Here is a 26,281-nt window from a genome sequence, read left to right on the forward strand (position 1 = left end):
GGATTGCCATGAAATCTCCCACAAACAGCTCCAATCACCTTTAAATAATGGCTCTAATCAAATTCTATTTGTGCCAGAACCCACAAGATTGGGTGATCCTCCAGAAAGGTGAGAAAGGACCTATAGATGATCCTGGGTTGTACTAGAGCAAACCAGCTCCAATCATCCAGGAATGGACCTCAAGGCATGTAGGTCCCTGAGGGTGCCTGAATCCATGTGGGGAAGTTTCCAGACCTCTCAGCCCAGGGCTTGTTTAGGACAACTTGGAAGGTCAGTAGGAAAACTCTGCCACATCAGCATGAGATAGGAGCCCAGTTCAGCACAGGTCTCACTGAAGACACAGCCCAAGAGGACCAGGAGTAGGCCTGGGGACCTACCTGGCAGCTTCTTCCAGAGTGCTCCCCTCCACACAGTAGGGGGTCAAGTGAGATTCCCTGAGGTCTCTGCTATGCCTTAGGCAGGACTTTGTTTCTTCTCCCATACTCAGATCCAGGTCACAGTCTGGGGCCCCAATCTCATGAAAAGGAGCAGAAACACATCAGAGCTTACTGTCTCAGCAGAGTGGGGACTCTTCCTAATGTTCCTGGGCAGAGGGGTGGGCTTGTGGTCATCTACAGTCCAGAGCACAACCCAGAAGTGCAGTCAGAATCTCTCATAAGACGTTGGAGGAATTGAAAACCTGCAGGTCCCTGACCAGTATCCTTGAAACTATTGCAAAATTCCTCAAAAGCCTGGTAGAGAGTATCCTCCACTCTGGAAGCAGAGACCACATTAACAAGAACTTAAAATGAAGTCATAGGCTGGAGAAATGAGCAAACAGCAGGAGAAAAAAAATAAAACATAGACAATTATTTTGGTCCTATTGAGTATCAAAACAAAAAATCAGAAGACAAAAATGTCAAAGTTTCTGTTATCCAAAGCCTCCAAGAAAAATGTGAATTGGTCTTAGCTTAAGGTAGAGCTCAAAAAAAGATTTTGAAAATCAAGTAAGGAAAATAGAGGAAAAATGGAGAAGAGAATGATAGAAATGTGGGAAAATCATGAAAACCTGATTAACGAGTTCCAAACATCACTGATGAAAATAATTTAAAAATCAATTTGGGTTCAAATTGAATAAGCAACCCACAAGGTCAATGTGGAGAAGTATGTATTAAGAAGTAGAAGGGGGGCAGCTAGGTGACATGGGGGCAGCTAGGTGGCACAGTGGACAGAGCACTGGCCTTGGAGTCAGGAGCACCTGGGTTCAAATCTGACCTCGGACACTTAATAATTACCTAGCCTTGTGGCCTTGGGCAAGCCACTTAACCCCATTGCCTTGAAAAATCTAAAAGGAAAAAAAAAAAAAGAAGCAGAAGAAGATACAAAAACTCTCTAAAGAAAATAATTCCTGGGGCAGCTAGGTGGTGTAGTGGATAAAGCACTAGCCTTGGAGTCAGGAGTACCTGGGCTCAAATCTGACCTCAGACACTTAATAATTACCTAGCTGTGTGACCTTGGGCAAGTCACTTAACTCTACTGACTTCCCAAAAGGTAAAAAAAATGAATCAAAAGAATGAACAAGCTATATGAAAATGTGAAATTCTTCATTGGAAAAACAACTAACCTGGAAAACAAACCCAGTAGAGATAATTTAAATATTATTTCACAAGTAACTAGGTTGAGCAGTGGATAGAGCAATGAACCTGGAGTCAGGTGGATCTGAGTTCAAATCTGACCCTGGACACTTAAAAAAGTATGTACCTATGTGACCTGGGCAAGTCATTTAACCCTTGCAAATTACCCTTAACCCTTAAGCCTTGCAAATCCCCCCCCCAAAAAAAGATTATTAGAGTACATGAAAGCCATGACTAAAAAATAGCCTACATATCACTTTTTCAAGAAGAAATGATCTGATAGCCTAGAAGCAGAGAGTAAAATAGGAATTGAAAGAATCCATTGACCACCATCCATAAGCTATCCCAAAATGTAAAGTGCCAGGAATATTATAGTCAAATTTCAGAATGCCCAAGTTAAGGAGAAAATATTACAAGCAGTCAGAAAGAAATAATTCAAATATCATGGAGTTTCAGTCAGGATGCCACAAAATTTACCTGCTTCTGTTTTAAGAGCTATTAGGACTTGGAATAGGATATTCTGGAAGTCAAAAGAGCTTGGATCAACTACCTAAAAAGCTGTACATCCTCTTTCAGGGGAATAGAAGGACATGCACAGGAGGCAGCTGAATGTGAAGTTATAATCTATTCAAAAATGGAGTTAAGGGGCGGGGAGAGAAATGTACATACTGGCAGAAAGGGAAAGGAGAGATAGAAGGTATTTCACATAAAGATTCAAGAAAAAGCTTTTACAGTGAAGAGGAAGAGGGGGCAGTGAGGGGGGAGTGAGAGAGCCATACACTCAGTGAGGAAACAACATAGACACCCAAATGGGTATAGAAAGCTTACTCTAGAGGGAAAGAGGAGAGAAAGGGATAGGAGAAAAGGGACAGGGGAGGGGAGGGAGGATGTAGGTGATAGAAGAGAGGGCAGATTGTGGGAGAGGCAGTCAGATACAATTCACTTGTGAGGAAGGACAGGATGAAGGAAGAAAGAAAATAGAGTAAATGGGATTGGGGGAAATAGGATAGAGGGAAAATATACTAACAATAGCAACTGAAGGAAAATATATTGAAGCAATTTCTCGGATGGTTTTATGGTAAAAAGTAATACCCATCCCAAAGACAGAGGTGATGGTGTCTGAATACAGAATGAATGAAGCATATTTTTTTCATTTTATTTTTCTTGAGGTTTGATATTTATTTGGGAGAGGACTTGATGTTTATGTTTTATAAGATCACTATTTTAGTAACATTTTTAATGACTACTTAGTTTTAACCTTCATTTAGTAACTTGCTGTCTCAGTGAGAGGGAGTGGGGTGGGAAGAAGGGGTAGAATTTGGAACTCAAAATCTTTATAGGAAATGTTGAAACTTGCTTTTGTATGTAACTGTGGGGGGAATTTAAAAATAAATAAATAAATGAATAAGTTCAGTCAATTTATATTAAAAAAACAAATTTTATTATATTTTTAAATCTATCTTGAAGAAAATTTCATGCATTTTTATGAAAAGAAGGGCAGGTATGTATCTCTATTATGTTTTTCTCACTCTACATAGTTTTTGTGTAAGTCTAGACAGAGAGTACTATAAATAAATATTTCAGATAACAAGAAGCAGCCTAAATGTAGGGCACATAAATCCCTCCATATAAATGTGTATGCAGAGTGGTAGTGTTCCCCAGTGACTACCAACAACCTAACTTTCCCAAGTAAGTCAATCAGAAGTAAAGTAGGTGTTAACAAAACCAAGTTGTCTTTGAACTTTCCGTTTTTCAATTTTGAAGTTTTTGAAAATTAGCTTAAGTGAAAAAATATTTTACAAGAAAATAATTATATTTATTGAGAAATTATGATTATATTCTATTTTTTGTTTGCTATTGTTCAGTCATTTCAAAATTGTGTCTGTCTCTAATTTGGGGTTGTCTTGGCAAAAATACTGGAGCAGTTTGCCATTTCCTTCCTCAGCTCATTTTGCAGATGAAGAAATTGAGGCAAACATTGCCAGAGTCACACAGCTGATTAAGTCTCAGGTCTTTTTGACTCCAGGTGTGATGGTCTATCTACTGTGTCACCAGGTTTTGACCCCTGCCCCACTTTGTGGCCCAGTTGTCTGTTGGACTCGATTAAAAGCAATAATCTTGTTTGCGTTCAAGGTTTCTTCTTTCCTGTGATATCACTCTCACCCAACTCATCCTGGTTTCTTGTTCAAGGACATGACCACCAGGGATCACATCTGGTCAGAACCACTAGTTCTGGTTTCTGGAAACATTGAGGGTCCTTCTATGTTTCTTCACTCAATAGTCTGTTGATCTTTTGATGAAAATTTGTGAAGTAAAAATTTGGGAGGTGAAACCTCTTGAAGTTGTGAATGATGTGAAAGTTGAAATAGAATTTCTTGAAGTCTCAACTGCTTCCCTCCTAGTTCATGTTTGTTCATTCAGTGAAGCCTGAATCAGACCAATGAAACCCTCATTCAGACCAAACATCAATCCTTGGATTATCCTTGAGGTCTTTTCCAGACAATTAAGGAGAACAGCTGCTTTGACCCCTTTATTTTTACTGCTCTGCATTTATTTCATGGTCATTTTCTATCTGTTTATGGAGTAAATCTGCACATTCTATAGAATTCTAACTTCCATCTTCCAATAATGTATCTAATTTTTTCTTTGAAAAAGGCCAGCACAAGATACCAAGTCCATCTTACTTGTTATTTTAATCATTAAGTGAGATGTAACCTTTAATAGGAGAGAAGAGTTAAGCCATGGCCTGGAGTGACAGCATACTCAACAATAAAAATTTCTGTCCAAACTCCATTAAAATGTAATTGGAACATTTTGGCGAAATAGAGAAAATGCAATAGAAAAGACAAGAATGCATTTTAAAATAAATTCATAGGAATCCTTCCATATGACTTTGTAGTTTTCACTCCTTTTTGAATTTGACATCACTGATATAAATGATGAAATGTAGAATTTCCTTCAGGAAAATCATCATTGAGATTCTTCCTTTGACATTTATTATTCATATGACCAGGAAGAAGATATATAACCATAATTCTCCCCAGTTTCTCAAATGAAGATGTTAATAATTATATTCAAATTACTTATCTCACAGTATGTCTTCAAGGTTCTGCTTCAGATTCATCAAATATTTTGAAGACTGTAAGTTGTGATATGAATGACAGTGTTGATAATATAATAATGATGATGAAACATGTTTGTTCTTAGTTTGCAAAGAAGACCATGACATCAGAGAGCTGAAGCCATGACATGCATATGAGTTGGATTTGATTGACGTGAGTGCTATGCTGATTTACCTGCCTCACTTGAACCATCTGAGTCCAGTGGTCACATAGGGATCAGGACCACTGGAGATAACCCTGGATGTGAGGAATTCAGGGTTAAATGATTTGCCCTAGGTCAAACAACTGGCATTTGAAACCAGATTTGAATTGAGTTTCTCCTGACCTCAGGGATGTTTTTCTATCCCCTACACCATTATGATAGTGTTGGTAATGATGATGCTGATGGTGGTAGTAGGGAAGAAGCAGTTTGGAAAGATGCTGAGAGGCTCACCATATTTCCTCCACATACACAGAAAATCACTAAGAAATGGATTGGATCAGCAAAAATAAAATAAAGAGTTAAAACAATTGCTCTCCTAACAACCTGAAAGTACCTCACAAAAGTCAGGATTTCCAGAGGCTGAGATTTGGCCCATGGAAAGGGCAGGTATCTCCAGACCAGCTCCACTAGATTGACAAACAATAGGTCCTAATGGCATCTTAAATGGAAAGCAGACCAGGACTGAAGAAATTTTATTTCAATTGACCAGAAGTGATCCCAGAATGTGGATATGGATGAGGAGGAGGGAGCATATGCCTGGTAAGTGCATTACCTTAGGAAGCAAAAACATTCTGGGAATAGTGTGCCTGGAGTCTTTAATTGTGTTGTAGGACAGTGCAAAAGCTTCTGATGTTGACCTCTGGATGGAATTCATAAAATAGCAGTAAGAAGAATATAAGGCCTAGGATAACAATATCCATTTCCTGGGATTAAAAACTTTTTTATAGTTATGAAATGCTAAAAATAAATAAAAATGAATAATCAAAGGAAAATTAATCTGGCCATGCATATATTTGGGTTCATATTCAGATAAAGACAGTGAGATAAAAAACAAAACAAAATTAGGCAAAACAAAAAAAACCTACTTAACCTAAAGAGAATTGAATGATTACAGGTCCCAAAAGTAACGTTAGAACTTAAAAAGGAATTCAAAAATCAAATAAGAGAGATTGAGGAAGGAAAATTTTTTTAAAAATCCAGAAAAAAGGAAAAGAATGGTAAGTGGAAAAGGAGATTCAAAATCAGAAGAAAGAAAATAGTTTCAAAAGCTAAAACTGGGCATAAGGACTTGATTAACAAAATACAACACCAAGAATAATAAAAGTGTAAAAGTAGAAGAATATAGAAAACAACTTATTAGGGAAAAAACACATATGATCAGAGGAACAATCAAACACAGGGGGTACAAAAATTTTCAGATTGCTTGCTGAACTTTTAGGCATTGTACTCTAGATGAAAAGTTAGAAAAAAACAGAAATCATTTAGTTCATTGACTTTATTTGGCAGGAATAGAGGTGCAGGGAACCAAAATGAATGACTTGCATTTAATAACAAGAGGGTAAATCAGAAAATTGGAAATTTAATTTTCCAGACAAACCTAGAATCTTTTAAAAATTCTACCATGCTACACCTAAATTTGTATAAGAGAATCATTAAATCTAAGGAATGTGAGGAAACCTTCAAATTCAGCTCATGCTTTTCCTTCACATCAGAGAAAATATTGGGGAGAAGTATAATCAATTTAATGTCCATGTGAAAATGTTAGGATAATAATAATTTTTTCATATATCACGGATTTCATTTTGGAAGTTAATTGTAGGAGTATGATAGGAAGAGAAAACCTTTGAATAGAATATGAAAGTTAAAGATGAAAGTCAAGATATTAATTTTTTTAAATATATCTATATTATTTGTTCATTTTAGAGGAAAAATTGACCATATTCATATAAGTTCCTTTTTTTCCTACAATAATGTTAGATTTCAGTATGGAAGACTGATTTTTTTGAAATTCAAAACACCACCTGTGTAATTAATAAATGACAGTCAAATTGCATTGGACTCAATAGATCATTTTTAATGTGAAGATAATGATTTCATTTATACTAACTTAAATAAATAAATAAGACAGGGACTTTGCCTCTCCAAAAGAATTTCTCAAAAAGCTCTCAACTCACTTACATTAGTAATACATTTAAAAAAACAAATTCTCACTATCTAAAGAGTCAAAATAGAAACGATTCAACTAATCATTTCATTGTCAACAGTGCAAATCCCATAGCCAAAAAAATCAAGATGATGCTGTAGATTATTCTTGATTTGTTGACATGAAGGCCAAGATTCAACTGAAAATGCGTTATTCAGTTTTATGCCATATGTAACTATCATTCTTGTAGAATAAATCCAACAGATCTAAAGGTAAGGACATTTTAGTGAATGACTGAAAAAAAAGTTTTCTTCATTTCATTCTACACTAGCAGAGTACCCAGTTGTATGACATGAAAAATTTTTATGATAATTTGAAAAGGCAGTACATTTTTATTAACAGCTTCTTCTAATTAGTGAAAAACAGCGACCTTGAAGAAATTCATTCTTTCAGCTCATTATTATCATATCTATTCCTTGGGAAACTCACTGTGTGATAGAAAGGCATTGGACTTTCAATCTCAAGATAGCCATTCCTATTAGTTTACAGACTGAAATGTATCCTACATTTCTTTCTTTATTTCATGTTTTTTGATGGTGCCATCATTTTCTCTGAAATATAGGTTACCAATAATAATATAATTTTAATTTTTCCAATCAGTTTTATTCTAAAATTTTGGTCCTGAATTCATGACTTTCTTTAGCAAGGTAAGATACCAGCACATACTACAATCTTCTCTTTGTGATATAATGCTGACACCTTTCTCAGTGTAAAGTGGTTATGTGATCTTATTTTCTAATAAGGATTGTATTGAATATTTTTTTAGGCATTACCAAGGGACACACAGCTAGGGAGTGACTAAATACAGATTTGAACTTGGGTCCTTGTGAATACAGGGGCAATGTTCTATCTACTGTGCCCGTAGCATCCCAAGTATTAAATTTTTGTTCCCTATAACTCTATATATTTCATACTTTTAAAAGTATAAAACATTGCTCTAGTTCTGTCCCACAATGCCTGTGTGGAAAGATCACTACTTTTTCTCCTTATATTCAATTGTAAAATCATGCATTCATTTTATCTTCTGTGCTTTCACTATATTACTTTTCCTTATCTTAATTGTTCTTTGATAACTCATAAATATTTCCTGCATTTTTTTCTTTTCCAATCTTTAGGGATATAATCTGGCATAGAGGGAAAAAAGATTGGATAATATATAAGTCTTTCCATGACTCCCTGCGGTCTCTTATTCATTCTTTGATTCAAAAATATTTTTAATTTTAATATTAAAAAGAATATTTCCATAATAAAATGTAGAAGCTTCTCTTGCTTAGTCATTTTAATAATGTCTGACTCATTTTCATTTTGGGGTTGTCTTGGCAAAGATATAAGAGTGGTTTAGCATTTAAAATTTAAAACAATATTGATCACTAGTCCATATAAAAGCAAATTTCAGATTGTTATTTTTTTGTTTTTTGCAAGGCAATGAGGGGTTAAGTGATTTGCCCAAGGTAGTTATTGTCAGAGGATAGACTTGAACTGTTCTCCTGAATCCAGGGCAGGTGATCTTCCCACTGCACTACCTAATTGACCCCAGATAGTTAATATTAAAAAAACAAGAAAGGCACAACATTGACCTTCAGGAATAACTCCAATAAATCTAAAGTGGAGATGAATTCAGTCTTATTCCCAAGAACCAGACTGGTTTGTGAGAATTTGAATTTAAAAGAAGACCCTATGAATCATATGTGGCATATAACCCTTATTTATAACACACAAGCAATGCTCCCTAAGACATTAAAATAAAGGGTTGACATCATTTTGAATTCTTGAACATATCTGAAAATGATAACAATGCAACTGATCTTGATAATATCATAGACAACTCTTATGGACTTTCTCTTCATTTAGATCAGTGATTCTTCTATAACCATCAAGATGTAAAAAACAACTCATAATCCCACAACATTACAAATATAAATATAGCTTGATGATATTTTTCATTTATGGTTAAATTTGGTTCAGCACAATTGGAATAGTATAACAGTTTATGCTTTAGAACTTAACAAAAGCTTTCTCCTCATTACTAATCTTATAGCCTCTTTTATCTGCTTATTCCGTAGACTGTATATAATGGGATTCAAAAAGGGAGGTATTATGGAATAAAATATTGAAAGAATTATATCACTAGTTGACCCAGACTCTGAAGATGATTGCAGGTACACAAAACAACCTGAAAAAAAGCACAAAGAAACCACAATGATGTGGGGAACACAAGTAGAGAACGCTTTTCTTTGGTCTTCTTTCACTGGCAATCTCAACACAGTGGAAAATATTCTAATGTAAGAAGCAGTGATGAAGGCAAAGCAGCCAACCCCAATCACCAGAGCAGAGGCAAATAAGGACAATATGTTGGTGAATGTCTCAGAGCAAGAGATCTTGAGGAGAGAGGGGATATCACAGAAGAGCTGATGGATGGCATTGGATTGGCAGAAAGACAATCGAAATGTGAAACCAGTATGGAAACCTGAATAAAAAAGACCAGTGACCAAGCATGTTAAAGTCATCTTCATGCAGACACTGGGACTCATGATCATTGTGTAATTAAGTGGGTGGCAGATGGCAACATAGCGATCACGGGCCATAACAGTGAGCAAAGTAAATTCAAAATATGCCATGAAAATGAGCAGAAATATCTGAGCTGCACATCCAGAAACTGAAATAACCCTGTTGTTCACTAGGGAGTAAATGGATGCTGGGGGAACTGTGACTGATATGTAGCAAGCATCCACAATGGACAGATTCCTAAGGAAAAAGTACATGGGTGTGTGGAGTCTCCTGTCAATGATGGTGATGATGACAATGAGGAGATTCCCCATTAAGCCTGCTGAGTAAAGGAGAAAGAATAGCAAAGAATATAAGATCTGCAGTTCTTTGGTGTCAGAAAACCCCAGAAGGAGAAATTCAGTGACTGTGACGGTAAAGTTAGACATTTTCAGATTCAGGGAGTGACCTAGGTAGTCAAAGAGAAATTAAACAGTCCATCAGTCAGATATTATTAAGGATATAAAAAGATGAAAAGTCTATTTCATTTTTATTATTGTTGCATAAAGTATGGGACCTACCTTTTTCTAACTGTGTGTCTCTCTGGTCAAGTGCCGTTCCCTATCAAGGAAAAACTCTCTAAGATTTATATGAGAGGTATAGTCCTGCACTAATACAGAACATATCTGTACTTGGGAATTCCATCAATTAAAATATGGATACTTAAAGAATGTATACAAAGTAATGGTACCAATGATACCAAATTGACTTCCTTTTTTTTCTATAACATATTGATTATCTGTGAATGAATATATATATATATATATATATATATATATATATATATATATATATATATATATACACATATATATGTATGGACAATCTAACCTAGGCCAGAAGTCAAGAATGAAACTGAGGTTTTTAAGTTTTAATGTTCACTGAGATGGGGTCTTAACTTAGCATTGTGTTCCTTCCCCCATGGACATCTTATCTTTATGGATATCCATAAACAGCATAGAAAGAATAAAGCAAAAAAAAACAGTTTAAAACAGGTTGTTTGCTTTTGCTGGCAGTGAAGAGAGGTACTATATGTTTTTTTTCCCTCCTATCACTGCCTTCAACACACTTTTCTACTGATTCAAAGAAGCAATTGAATGTTGGACATGTATACAAAAATATATTTTCCCAATATGGGGAAAGAAGGATGGTGAAGTCTGCTACATTGGCTATTCTCTCTGCTCCTCTGAATAGTATTTATCTAACATTTACTGTCTCATTTTTCTTCCATTCAGACACAGGATGCAAGCAAATGAGAGGCCATTCTCTAACACTGTCTCATATAGAATGGCATTCAAGGGAGCAAATTGTCCTGAGCCATTCCCTTCTCATATACCCACTACATCCCTAAAGTATTTTGTCAAGATTAAAGATCCAAGACTGGCACAATTGTTATTCAAATACCTCTAGGTCATTAATTCTCCATGAAAGCATTTTTATGCACATATTTTAATTGTTTCCAATTATATAAATGGTATTTTCTGCCTATAATTTTATAATTTTTGAATTTTCCAATTTTTACCCACTCTCCCTTTCCTCCACACTTACCGCCCACAGAAGGAAATCTGATAAGGTTTGAATTGTTTCCATGCTATACATTGAACAAACTTGAATGTATTGAGAGAAAAAAAAGTTTCCTTAAGGAAGAAGTAAAATATTAGAGATAGCAAAATTATATAGTACATAGGATTAATATTTTTTTGTAATTGAAGGTAATAATCTGTGGACATTGTTTAAACTCAATGGTTCTTTGTCTGGAAACAGATAGTATTCTCTGTCACAGATACCCTAAAATTGTCCCTGATTGTCTCACTGATAAAATGAGCAAGTTCCTTAAGGTTAATCATCACCTCATGTTGTTTTTGGGGTGTGCAATGCTCTTCTGGTTCTGCTCAGCTTATTCAGCACATGAAAACATTTTTAAAGGAAAATGTCTGATATTGACAAAGAGTCACATTTTAGTTTGTTGAAAATTTAAATATGTACATAGATGTATCTATCTATCAATCTAGAGAGAGAGGGAGAAACTCATACACTCATGTATGCATATATGTCATTTTTATTATCATTTTTGAAATGTGTTCCATTTTTCTCCACCCTTGCCATTCAGAAAGTAGAAAAATATATCTATGTAGGCACTTAAACAAATGACCACATTATTGATGAAAGGGGGAAAAAGAAGGAAGGAAGGAAGAGAGGGAGGGAAGGAGAGAGGGAGGAAGGAAGGACGAAAGGAAAGAAGGAAGGGAAGAAGGAAGGAAGGAAGGAAGAAAGAAAGGTTGGTAGGAAGGAAGGAAGGAAGGAAGGAAGGAAGGAAAAAAGAAAGAAATAAAGAAAGAAAGAAAGAAAGAAAGAAAGAAAGAAAGAAAGAAAGAAAGAAAGAAAGAAATGAAGGAAGGAAGGAATAAATAGAAAAAGGAAAGATTAAGCTAGAGAAAGAAAGAGAGAATGGAAAAAGGAAGGAAGGAATGAATTAAGGAAGGAAAGGAGAAAGGGTGGGGAGAGAGAGAGGAGGAAGGGAATAATGGAGCAGGGGGGAAGGGAGGGAGAGAAAAGAAAACAATGGGGGGAAATAAGCATTCCATTTCAAATTCACTGTATCTTACCTGAAGAAGGCAGCAAGTCTTGCTATTACTTTCTCCAGTCTGAAGTATACAAAGATATTACTGATTTTTTTCATTGAAAAAGACCTCCAGAACTCATGCCAAATTGGCAGAACATTATAAAATTCCCATTGATTTCTAACCATCATAATTCTATTGTACTTGTTTGAGAAGCATATTTCCCTTCCATTTTCCCAATTATATTTGTAGCTGAAGTTGGACAGCAAATTTGATAGGATGGCTCTATAGACTAATTTCACCCTTGGTAGATATTCCTTGCATTTCCTTGGGGACAGCATCCCTATTCTTCAGCCAAATACAGAGAGGCAGAGATCTTTGTACCATTGTAATTTTCTGAGTAGGAAAAAACAACATGCAATTAATCCTCTCAGGAGTACTGCATCGGAGCTTAAGAAATATTAATTAATGTGTGTGTGTTTGTGTGTATATGTGTGTGCATAATATGTATTATAGCTATAGAATTCATTATCTCTCAGGTTGCCTCAAAAGACTCAGATAAGTCCTCTTTAATGCCATCCTCAAAGAACAGAAGAGGAAAAATCCAAATATCCTGAGAAGTGATTTGGTTTCTTAGTGCATTTCATACAGATATATTGCAGCAGTGATTTTGGATTTGAATGACATATAGATCCAAAAATTTTGTGTAAAATGTTTTAAATTAGATTTTTCTTTTTAAATAACATTCCGTTTCAAAGAATACTTTACCACATTTTTGTTTTGCTTTACAACAGACAAAGTAGTTAAGGAAACCTACCAGTAAAGTAATGACATGACAGATTAGAAAGCTTTTAAAAATCACAATTCTCCAAATTTCTACTAACAGAAAAATGATGCTTTCCACATAGATCATTTTCTTCTCTGGTCGCTTAATTTTCATCATTATTTGTTATTTGATCTTAGATTTAATGTATATTTTGGGGCTTTAACTTTTTTTAATCATAACATCAAAATCAACTTTGACCAACACCCTCTGTCTCAATTCTTTCTGACTAACAGATAGGTACTGCAGTGGATAGAGCATCAGTGCTGGGGTCAGGACTTGAGTCCAAATCTGTTCTCAGATAATTGACACTTAATAAGTTACTAGTGTGACCTTGGGCAAATCTCTTGTGATGGACAATATATTCTATATCCAGAGGAAAAATTATGAAGGCTTAAGGTAGGTTAAAGCATACTATAATGACTTTTTAAAATTTTTTTTTAAATTTTTATTTTTCTGATTTTTTTCCCTTAGTTCTGATTTTTCTTTCACAAGATGACTACTTTGGAAATATACTAAACACATTTGCACATGTAAAGCCTATATCAGATTATTCACTACAATAAAGAAGGAGGAGGAAAAGGAGCTTAGTTAAAAAATGTTGAGCTCAAAAGCTTACAAAAAGAAAAATTTTATAAATTATCTTTGCATATTGTTAGAAAAAACTTAAATTCAATAACATTAAAAATGAAAGTATTTGGCCTAAACAGTTTATTTTTCCATTTCCTTTAAACTCTTATAAAAATTCTATATGATAATAATATTAAATAATTATGAATGTTAATGAAATTTTCACATGCCATAAGTAGTTTCACTTTAATCAGTGTCTCATGTGTCTTTATTGATTTCTTTATATTTTTTCTATTTTTTCTGTGTCATAAATATTGAATTTTCCAATGAAACTAATTATTTATTTTACAAATACTTCAATGTCTTTCAGTTAATCTGACACATTAATTTTTTATTTGGAATTATAATCAACTTCGCTGGATGGGCTTTTCTTGGATGCTTCACCAATTCCCTTGCTCTTCAAAATACTTTCAATATCTAGAGTCTTTTAGTGCAGAAGTTTTTAGGTCTTGAGAAATCCTGATTGTTCTTCAACAGTATTAAAATTATTTTTTCTTCTTGTTTGTAATTATTTTTCATTATCCTCAGAATTTTGAAACTTCACTTTCATATTCCTGTAAGCTTTCATCCTAGGATCTATTCAGCTGGTCTCTGGTAGATACTTTCTATTGCTTCTTTACCTTGTTTTAAAACTTCACAGCAACTTTTCTTTAATAATTTCTTGCATATTATATCAAGATTCTTTTTTCAACATAATTTTCAGATAAATTGATAATTCTTATTTCTTGATTGATTCTCCAGAACAATCGTTTTTCTGATGAGATGTTTCAGGTTGTCTGCTGTGAATATATAATCAGAAATAAACAAAATATTATCAAAATGCTTATGTGTTTATTTTGTGAAAATAGACATGGATGCTAGAGTGTTACTTTGAGTTTTGATTGGTAGACCAGAAGGGAATTTTTGTTTTGTTGGTTTTTTGTCTTTTCTTCTAAAGAGGACTAAAAATATCGAAAGAGTGGTATTTTGACTTGCAAGTGAATGGAATTTCGGGAGGTAGGCTGTACCCAATTACCAACTTCATCCTATCCTTAAGAATCTTCATAGTGAAGAAGAGCAAAAGAACTGATGAAAACAAATGTAAAGGAAGGTGGTTTAGTTCTACCAGATCTAAAACTATACTATAAAACAACAGTTGTCGAAAGTTCCTGGTATTGGTTAAGAAATAGAGTAATGATGAAGACTAACAGACTGGGGGCAGCTAGGTGGTGCAGTAGATAGAGCACTGGCCTTGGAGTCAGGAGTACCTGAGTTCAAATCCGGCCTCAGACACTTAATAATCACCTAGCCATGTGGCCTTGGGCAAGCCACTTAATGCCCTTGCCTTGAGAAATCTAGCGGGGGGGAAAAAGACTAACAGACTGCATTCTGTGGAGGATGGAGTGAGGGAAGCAAAATTAGGGAGAGCAATTGTAAAATTCAAAAGTAAATAAATAAATTTTTAAAAATTAAAAAGATAAAAAATCCTTAAAGAATAAAAAAAAGTGATTAGATCAGGATAGCTTCAAAAGAAGTCACATTAAATGATTACATCAATCTACTGTTTCATAAACTCAAAGACATAATATTCTGGAAGGAGAACTCACTATTTGTCAAAAATATTTGGAAAAATTAGAAAATAATATGGCAAAAACTAAGCATAGACACACATCAAACACTCTATCAAATGAGGTCAAAATTGGTACAAGAATGAGACATAAATGCAAATACCATAGAAGAAAGATTATCTATCAGATCTCTGGAAAGCTGACAAATTTATGACCAAAAAATTAAAACATGTTACAAACTGCAGAATGAATGATTTTGACTATATTGAATTGAAAAGATTTTGAACCAATAAAATCAATGCTACAAAATTTTGAAGGAAAGCAGAAATCTGGGAAACAATTTTCACAACTGGGAATTCTGGTAAAGGTCTCATTTCTGAAATACAAAGAGAATTGCATCAAATTTATAATGTTTCAAATCATTCCCAAAGTGATAAATGGTAAAAGGATATGAATAGACAGTGTTCAAATGAAGAAATTGAAGATATATATATATATATATATACATATACATATACATACATATACTCATAATAAAATGCTCCAAATCATTATTGATCAAAAATGCAAATTAAAAGTACTTTGAGGTATCATCTCACAACTATCTAATTGGTCAAGATAAGACAGAAGGAAAGTGTTCAATACTGGAGAGTTTGTGGGATGACTGGGATATTGATGCATCTTGGTGGAAGTGTGAGCTGATCCAACCTTTCTGGAGAGCAATATAGAACGATGCCCAAAGAGCAAATAAACCTGTTCAGACCCTTTGATCCAACAATTTCAATTCTATATCATAACCCAGAAAAAAGCATAAAAAGGAGAAAATTGCCACATGTTAAAAAATATCCAGAACAGGTATTTTTGTAGTGGAAAAGAAATGGAAATTGAGGGTATGTATATCAATTGAGGAATGGCTAAATAAGTTATGGCACATGAGTACTATACAATATTATTGTTCGATAAGAAACTATAAATGGTTGAACTCTAGAGAAGCATGGAATGAGTTAGAGGGACTGATGCTGAGTGAAGAGAGCAGAACCATGAATGCAATGTACACATTACCAATAACAGAGCAACTTTAATAGAAGTAACTCCTCTCAGCAGGTCAGAAATCTAGAACAGCCATATTATACCAGCTATGGAAAATATTATCCCCATCCAGAGAAAGAAAAACCAAACAAAACAACCCTTCAGAATCTGATGAACACTTCCTAAAAGTGATCTCTTATGTATCTCTTTCCCTTAATTCTAATTCGTCATATGGAAAATGAGTAATTTTTAAATATGTTTATCAAAAATATGTATGTAGAATGCTAACCTGACTGTAGTCCCTGAGGGGAGGGAACTGTAAAGGGAGGGTAGAAGGAAATTTTGTAACATAAAATTATGGATGTGCATATGTATGAAAATTTTTTAAAAAATTAAAAAAAAAGATTCATCAGAGTTTTATCATGCAATATTATAGAACAGGATGACTAATAATAGCCCTAATGCAATGGGAGATCTTGGCCTTTTTAAGCTAAGTTCTTTTATAAGTCCCAATTAGTCTGACAATTCCTCTATAGGGATTGAAAGCTAGTCAAGGATAGAGACAAAAGATGCTCTAGGTTGCTTTTCCAGGTGAATCAGACTTGGAGCAGAACACCCTAAGAGTTTCTAAACATAAGAGAAAAAAACTGCTATTTACATTTCCTCTGAACTGTCAAAAACCTAAAGTTCATCTGTAACTTGGCCTAGAATCTATTATTTGTCAATCAGTGAATGGGAGAGTGATTTTCTATAAAGGCATAGTCAGTAACTCCATTCGATTCCCAGTGAATTTTATCAAAATCTGGCTCTCTAGAACAATATTTTAAAAAATCATAAATGAAAACTAGATAATATAAAATAATTAATTATTCCAATTTATTCCTTTTTATTAGACACTTCATGAGGAAAAGAGGGAAAATGTTATACTTTTTTAAATGAATTCACAATTCACGATCATAGTTTCTTTTACCAATAGAATACATTTGATTGAGATTTAGTTACAATATACTGACTTATTAGAGATTCTCAGTAAGGAAACTGATAGATATATTTTACTGACATGGTTGGTTCTTATCCATCAACAAGGAAGACCAAAATGACATCACAATATTAATAATACTTGTCCTTCATTTTCAAATAAGATTGTGCCATTAGGGATGTGATACCATGAATAGGATGAGAATTGGATTTGAGTGAGAGAGGCTTGTGCAAAGTCACTGGACTCCCATTCTCTTCCAAAGCCATCTGAGTCCAGTGGCTGGATATGAAATGGACCTGAATACAAGACAATCAGGGTTAAATGACTTGCCAAAGTCACAGTGCTAGTAACAATCAAGTGCCTGAGGTTGAATATGAACTCCCCTCCTCCTGACTCCAAGGCTAGTGCTCCATGCACTGACAACCTAGTTGCCCTCATCATAATATTTGAATCTAACAGCAGGTGCGACTGTGACAGATCGGACCAATATGAACTTGGAATGATCAACCACAGATTGACATAATCAGAGTATGTGGATATCTTGGGTAGATTCTCCAAACTTGTGCTTCTTGGTTTTGTTTCGTTTGAACTACTTCAATTCTTCTTAGCTCACATAAGACAGTACTGTCTCTGATGAGGGCAAGCTGGGCAGTCATGTGACACTATCCCCATGCTGTACAACCAATTCAAAAGTTTTTAGGAGAGACCTAGAGACTGTCCTTTTATCACTGTTTTCTAACTATCCCCCCAAATTTGAGTTCCCCACATAATAGTCTTTTTGGCAAGTGTTCATTGGGCATTTAAACACTACGTCTAGTCCATTATGGTTGTGGTTTCTATAGCAAAGTTTGAATGTTTGGCAGTTAATTTTGAGAAAGGACCTCAGCATCTGGTGTCTTTTCCTTTCAAGTGGTCTTCAGAAAATTCCTAAGACAATTAAAAATGAAACTTATTCAGTTTTCTGACATGGTATTGGTAGACTTTCCAGGTTTCACAGGTATGCAACAATAAGATCAGCACAATGACTCTGTTGACATTTAGTTTGGAAGTAATGCATCTTCTCTCTCACACACATTCACTCAGTCTCCCAAATACTAATCTAGCTCTAGAAATATGTGTGTCACCATCATTATTAATGTGTAAATCATTGGAAAGTATACTGCCAAGATAATTTAATTTATCTACAGTATTCAAAATCTCTACATTTATTGTAACCTATGGTTTCATCTAATGATGGTAGGGTACTAGCAGAAATAGCACTTGTATTTTCTTGGGGTTAACTGCTAAGTCAAACTTAGTACAAACAGCAGAATTGATTCATGCTTTAATGTATATCTGCTTAAGAGGCTGTATTGAATACAAATTCATCTGAGAATAGAAAGTAATATATTAATACTTCCGCCAATCTGGCCTTGGGTTGTAGTCTTTTCAAGGTGAAGCATTGAACATCAGTACAGAAACAATCCTTGTGGTCACATTGATTCTCATTGAAGTTGCTTGACAACATCACTGAAAGCTTCATAGTAAAAATATGGAAGTAAGGAAAGAATCTTATTTCACTCCATGGGTAACTGGTAAATCACAAGAATATCATTCATTATCCAGAACATGGGAAAGTCTGCTGTCAAAAAACTGACATACAATACTTAATGAATTTCTCTGAGCAACCAAATTTTGACGTAATTTTCCATTAATATACCATGAATTTCAGGATCTAAAGTCTCAGGCAGATTCCTTCTTTTCTGCTCCTCACATTTTTCCTAGTGTTGCCTGATAGAAAACAACATATTTACAATTCCTCAATCCTTTCTGAAACCACACTGGACCTCAGGTAGATGACCATCTTCCAGGTGAAGGATCAGCCTATTAAGGAAGCCTCTGGCAAGAATTTGGCCTACAGTGATTGGGAGGGAATCACCCTTGTGCTTATCACAGGAATATCTATTCCTACTACAAACATAGAGATGGACAATGGTAGCATCTGTAACTTCCTGGGAGATAAACTCATCATGCACTTTACCTGAAAAACTTCAGTTAACTTTTAGATCAGCATTGTACCTTTCATCTTCTAAATACCAGCTGGGCTAGAACCAGCACCAGGTCCTTTGACATATCAAAAGGGTCTAATGACATTCAAAACCTCTTCTTCAGTTGGAACTTCAGCTAGGGATGGATTGACTTCAATTTCAGGTAGTGAGGCAGTAACTTCTGCATTGATGATGGTCTGCTAAGAACACCTATGGAAATATCTCTCTAGGATCATACCCCTATCTCTAATCAATGTGATGCCATCAGAACTGAATAATAGAGATGCACTATTTCTTTTTTGGCTCATAAACAGTCTTCATGACTTCATAAAAGTATTTTGGATTTTTACCATTAGCCAAAAACTAATTTCATCTTACTTAGTCAAGAATTCTACCTCTCTCTAAGCTTCACTTGCACTTTCCTTTGATGGAATTAAAAAATGTAAGGTCTTCTTAGAAATGGTTAAACTATCCTGCTTGAAAAGCCTGTGGAGTTCTCATTTTCCATTTAGGAGCTTCCATATCTCCCCATCATTTTCATCAAAGCAAGCTTGATTTTTCCTTATCAGTAAAATAATTTGTAGAATAAAAATGGCAAAGCATTCAATCTTCTTTTCCTGGAAAATCTCAAAAAGGAATTTAATAAATCAGAAACAAGAGAAAAATGACAAAATAGTACATTGTACACCAAAGCAAATATTAGTATGAGGTATTATAATAATTGTGGAAAGTTAATTTTATATCTTAAGTTTGACTTGGGATTCATGTTTTCTTCAATTCTGCCATGAGATAATCTCTCTTTCTTTAAACCATAGCTCTGGGATTGCATCATAAATGAGGCATTCTCTGAGCCCATCAATTGCTCACATGCTCCCCCTCCAGAAACCCCCTTTGCATCATTCATCATATTCGTTGAATTTTATTACTATGCACAGGCTTCTACCTGCCTCCCCTATTATGAAAATTCCTTCAGGGAAGGTACTGTTTCTTGTTCTATTTGTGCATTCAGTGCCTAGCTCATTACTTGGCAGATAAAAAGCATTTCCGACATGTATATGAATTTGAAGTTTATAATTTCAATTGGTCTTGAGAAATGCTTCTGTCTTGTAAAGGTCATTATTAACCGAATGCTAAGGAGAAACTGCCCAAAATTTTAGTGCAAGGAACAGGAAAATTTTAGACATAGTGTGTCTCCAACTGGATGGGGAAAAACCTTCAACTTCTGTCCTTAAGGATTCTTGTCAATAAAAACATTTTTGTAAAAAAATAAAAAAAGTCACAATTGAACAGAATGATGATAAACCTTGAGGTTCATCCCTGTCCTTGATCTTTATTGTCTGCTTTAATTATAACTTTGACCTTATTGGAAATAAATTTACTTACAACAAAATAATAATCCTTCCTTTATATAATCATTTAGTAACACCAGCTGTCAATCACATGATTGGCAATGCATTTGGAATTCCTCATTTATCTCAATAATAAAGAGATTTTTGCAATGTTTACTGGTAGGATTGGTGTGGAGCTCAAAATCTATACTGGAAACAGTAATTTGCAGAAAATTGATCACTATACGTATTTTTTATCTAAATGATATAGTGGAGAGAACTGTCTAGAAATTAGGAAGACAAATCTTCATGAAATAAAATCTGCCCTCAAGACAGAGACTAGCTATGTGACCTTTGGCTAATGATCTATAACTTTTTGCCTTAAGTTCCACAGCAATAAAATGAGCTGGAGAAAGAAATGGCAAATCCTTCCAGTGATCATGCCAAGAAAACCCCAAATTGGGTCACAAAGAACTCAAATTCAACTTAAACAACTAAACAACAAAAAACAATTCACAGTAATTGGAATAATGAAATGAGATCATAGTTGTAAATTGTAGAGTCTTTTGTAATTGTTATTACTAAAGGGAATGAACTGTCCTGTCTTCTTTCATCCCCAGTTCCTTTACTTCTGAAACCAATTGTTAAAATATTTGCAGGTTTACATAAAACAATCAATTACTCTGTAAAGACAGAAGGTTTTACTGTGTAAATGGATTCTCTGAAGACTATAATAAATCTCAAAGGAGACATTAGCTCTGCTTCAGAGCAACAAATATGCTTCAATTCCAACAGCAGTGACTTCTCATGTGTCCTTGGACATTATAGTTTTATTGTAGAGTCGGAAAAAGACTGAACCAGCATTCATGTTCATCCTTCTCATACTATTTTTCTGCCAAACTATTTTGCCCAAATGATCAGGCAAGTTACTAAAAAAAGTTTGGGAACATGAATGTGTAAAATTGTGTCAGTGTTTTCTCAGTTTAGCTAATATCAAGTGACTGAGATTTCTAGATTGAATATGGAATTACAGGTAAGGATTGCTGGTAAACCTGTGGATAGGATACTGGTTCAGTTGATTTCAGGCTCTGTTCAGCTTCTTCAAAGTAATCTGACTGCAGGGCCAGAATAACCATAGCAGCAACAGTAAAATACGTTTTAATAGTCCTCTGTAATTTTTAATACTTGCCATAGCTTGTACATTGCAATGACTTCTAAACATTAGTTTGTTTCCTGACTCTTTATAGCCTTAATTCTCATGATCTTCACCACAAACGGATAGTACTTGTTATTATACTGATTTTGTCAATGAATCCATCTGAACTCAAAGAGGTTAAGAGAATAGTCTGAAATCATAAGATTATTCTAGGTACAAGGTCAATCAAAAAGCTCATTCATGATGCTCAAATGGACAATATTTCTTCCTACAGAATCCTAGGATCAAAACTTTAGAATTGGAGTGTATTTTAGAAATCACCTATTTCCTCCCTCCTTTTACTCTTTATATTTATGAATAAGAAAATCGAGAGACTGCAAAGTGAATAGAGTTGTTGATGGTCATGGAAGTAGTAATGAGCAGGAGAATTAGAAGTGATAATCTCAAACTCTAAATCCAGTATTCTTCTAATTGTGCTGTTACCTTTTAATGAAAAGACAGTTTACATGAGCAGCATCTACATGAAGCTAGTGTGCAAAGCTGTTTGGAATGAAAAACAAAACATAGTTGGAAAGTCAATCTAGCAACCAAATCAGTTTCCTTGATGTTTGAATGGTTCTCTTTAGTTATTCTGGAATCCTCAATTCCAGAGCTGAGAGAGACATTTAAGCTCAGTTTGTTCAACTATATCTAATATGGGAGGAGGATAAGTAGTTATCTAGTCTCTTTTTTAATGACTCTCCTGTGAGGAAACTCATTAATTCAAGTCAGCTCTTTCCATTATTCTGAAGTACTCCTTTTTTGACATTTTTTCCTTTTTTTATACTAAAATATTTTCCCTAAAATAGTTATGAAATACTAGCAAATTCTACCTTGAATTTCTCTAATGCCCAGAAATTTAGTAGTTGGGAGGAACTTCATAGAGCCTGGGAAATTAGTGTTTTTACATGGTTTATATGTTTGCATCAGTTAGATCCTCACTTCTAATCAAATTAGAAGTACACAGAAGGGCAGATGAGTCAGAGATAAGAGAAGAATGGGGAAATGGGGTTTCATTTAGATAATACCTTCTAGTAGTGTCTGGGTCACAAAACAGCAAAATGCATAATCCTTTAGTCAAAAATTAGTTTATGCCCTGTAGCAATTTGATGGGTTTTTTTCTTTTTCCTTTTCAAATAATTGACTCAATTGGGGAGATGATATATTTTATTTCATCTGGGAAATAAGTAAGATTTAACATCACTGGAAATTCTTCCTTTTAGCCCATGTGCCATTACTGAGACAATTGATGATGCCTGACTAATTTCTGTTAAAGGTACAAAGATAACACTTCTTCTGCACTGTTTGCTAAGTTCAAATGTACACTTGTATTTATTGGGATGTATTATGTGATTAATTTTATCAAAAGAGTATAATAGCATTAGATCTGGAAGAAACTTACATACAAGTGATTCTAATGTCTCTGAACCCAAAAATATAAGAATCTTATCAATATAGTTTTAAAATAACATAACAAAAATATAGAATAAATATGAAGTTTTATTCCCTGGGATTAACCAATAACCCTATAAGCAGAGATCATCCAAGATGGTCACACAGAAATGTGAAAGAAATTTGTTTTTTAAGAAAAACAAAGAATCAGGGCGGCCACGTGATGCAGTAGATAGAGCACCTACCCTGGAGTCAGGAGTACCTGGGTTCAAAAATCTGGCCTCAGACAATAATTACCTAGCTGTGTGGCCTTGGGCAAGCCACTTAACCCTATTGCCTTGCAAAAAAAAAAAAGCAAAGAATCTAGAAAATAATTAACCTCCTTACTAACCATAGAAATTGCAGACCATCTCATCCAAAACTGATCTACAAAGATTATCACCTATGAACAATGATTATCTGAATAGTGACTATCTTCCCGGAAAGACTGTCTCCTAAGTCCTTCTCATTGTCCTCCTATGTTTGTCATTAGCATATAAGGGGAAAATCTTAATTTTTAACTAGGGAGCAAGGTCACCCATATCAGCCTAGCATTCTCTAAAGGGAATTCATATTCAATCACAATAAAATTATTAGATATTGGTCAATCAAGTGCCTCAATTTTACTAATTTTATTTGAATTTCCAAGTTAAATTTACAACTGATTTGTAGCAGTGTAAGATTTTTTTCTCATTATTTGCTTTTTTATTCTCCAGAGTCACATAGCTAATATAGAACTGAGAAAGGATTTAAATCCACTTCTTCCTGCCTCAAAAATCAACTTTCTTGTCTTGCATATTTTTCCATATTCTTCTCCTAGGAGTTTGTCAATTTTGGAAAAATTAATTTCCTTTCTGTATCTCTCAGAACAGTATGTTCTAGAAAATCTAACATGCAAGTTGGTTCCTCCAGTACATCACATTACCAAGTCATAATTTTGTCCAATTCAATTCTTTTTCATGAATGACTTAGAGGTGCTTCCCTCTTTTTTATAATGTATAACAGAGGAATGTATCTTAAGTATCCATTTGTGTGAGAAGATGGTATCACAGGAGCATCATGTGTGGGAAAAAAACCACCATTGGAATAGGAGGTTAATTACCCTGAAAGCAAATTTGGTTGACTTTTCAGTTTTGCTCAACATTAACAAAGAAGTAGAAGCATCTATAATCAATTTTCTTATTTTTTTAATCTCAGTGGTATTTATAGAAAGACATTTGCAAGCAATTTTTTGGAATTTTTATGATAGAATATTGAATTTATTGTGCTTTTAAATGCAACAATAAGATGATATATGTGAGAAAAGCAATTAATAGTTTTCTTTATCTTCTATTGGGTGAAAGAGCAAGAGGAAACAAAAGGCAAAGATATGGTCAAACTTATCATCACTAATAATGGAGAGAAATGAGATATGATCAGTTTATATTTGAATTTTTTTGTTCCTGCCAAGGATAATGACTTTACTGCTGGAAAGAATTTAAAAAAATGCATCCTAGAGTTTTATTGTTCAAGTTATAGAGGAGATGCTATAGTAAGAGGCAACTGTTAATGAATTCAGTTAAGCTGACTTAAATAATCATAAGTTGAGATTGATAACATTTTAATATCCTTTGTTATTGGTAAAGGTAATAATGATTTGCTGTTTCCTTCAAGAGCAGAAAAAAGTTCTATATGATCAAAGCGAAAGTTGTTACACTTGCACTGAATGGCTAGGAGAGTTGCTCTACACACAAAACTGAATGTTGCCTAGCCGACACTTTGGTATTGTAGAGTTAGAGACTTTTAAGATACTTTAGAATAGCAAGCAGATTCAATCCATTGATACTTAAAGAAATTAAATTTGAGTTACTCATTAGAATGTCCAATAATGAAGCTGAAGTTTAACTACGTTGGCTATATTAAATTGAGAACATGGGACTCAATGAAAAAATCCCCAATGTTGAGAAAGACAAAAGGAAAAGGGGGTAATGGAGAGAGAGTCAGATGGATAGAAAATGTCATGGAAAAAATCAACATGAGCTTGTTGAACTTTGACATAATAGAAAATAGAAGTGTCTGGTTTGTTATGGTGCATAGAGTCACTAAGAGGCTAATTTGACTGAATAATTCAATGAAAAACAACCACCACAGCTAAACATAAATCCTTAAAGAATTGAGGATTACAAAGTACTTTCCATAAACTAATTTGGTGACTCATCACAACACTGTAAGGTACAAGTTTTCCCAATTTATAGTGTAGAACATAAGTTCAGAGAGTCTAAAGTGATTTTTATCAATGTCATGTATCTAGAAAATCACAGAGCCAGTATTTGAGACTTGTATTTCCACTCTTCTTTTTAGCCTATCTAATGACTTATATGCTGGGCTACCGAAAGAATTGGCAGATGTGTTTGTTGAGTGAATGACAGTGACTTTGGTGTATTATGATGAATTGAATAAGTACCAGAGGATCGGAGAAAGGCATATATTGGGAGAATTTCCTAAAACAGTGGAAGAGAATAGAATCTATTATGTACAGGAGTATGAACTTTTAGTTCAGGAGAAATTTTAGAATACATGCATGCACAATTCCTCAATCACATGCATTTCGCTTGCTTGTCTTATCTTCTTCCTAATATCACAGTCTTCTTCAAGAACAAAAAACAAATATCCTATCATCATACCATCATATATGTGTATACCTGTGCATATATACACATATCTATCTATCTGTCTGTCTATCTATCTATCAATCAAAATTCCTGTTGGAAAATGTTGAAAAATTAAAACTTTAAGATAGTTTGAAAGATAGACTGGGCCTCAGTTGTGCTTGAATGGGGTGATTCTAAAAAATTGAATAAGAAAAGTTTAAAGGGAGCAATTAATTATTAAACAAGAAATAAAAAGAACTACTGGAGAAGACAGTGGGGATGAAGGATTGGAATGATGGAAACACTCATCTATGTTGAATAATAAACAATGTGTACAACTGAACATGTGTAAGAGTCTTCTGAACATGTAGAGAAGTAAGAAAACTAAGAGACAGGGTGTAGGGAAGGACTTTTAGTGACCTATATACATTAGGATTTGGAGTGTAAAGCTACGGGAGTGATATGTGGATTGACACAGGATGCTGGGAGACAGGGTTGCATTGATAATCTTGGAGGAGCAGATGGGAAAGGAAATGCAAGAGTGAGGAGGAGATTTAAGGTAATAGGGAGAGGGTGAGAAAGAAAATAGTGAGTAAGGTCTAGGCAAATTCAATGATAACTATAAGTTTAAATAGG

General features: G+C 34.4%; 1 protein-coding gene across 1 annotated transcript; it reads right to left on the reverse strand.

Moving 5' to 3' along the window:
* Nucleotides 1–8,909: 8,909 nt before the first annotated feature.
* On the reverse strand, nucleotides 8,910–9,854 carry LOC141504148 (olfactory receptor 14C36-like). The gene has a single exon (XM_074208972.1). It carries the CDS (start codon nucleotides 9,852–9,854, stop codon nucleotides 8,910–8,912), a length of 945 nt encoding a protein of 314 aa, XP_074065073.1.
* Nucleotides 9,855–26,281: the final 16,427 nt, after the last annotated feature.

The sequence above is a fragment of the Macrotis lagotis genome, unplaced genomic scaffold, assembly GCF_037893015.1.
Source record: "Macrotis lagotis isolate mMagLag1 unplaced genomic scaffold, bilby.v1.9.chrom.fasta BILBYCTG396, whole genome shotgun sequence".
NCBI classification, from domain to species: Eukaryota; Metazoa; Chordata; class Mammalia; order Peramelemorphia; family Peramelidae; genus Macrotis; species Macrotis lagotis.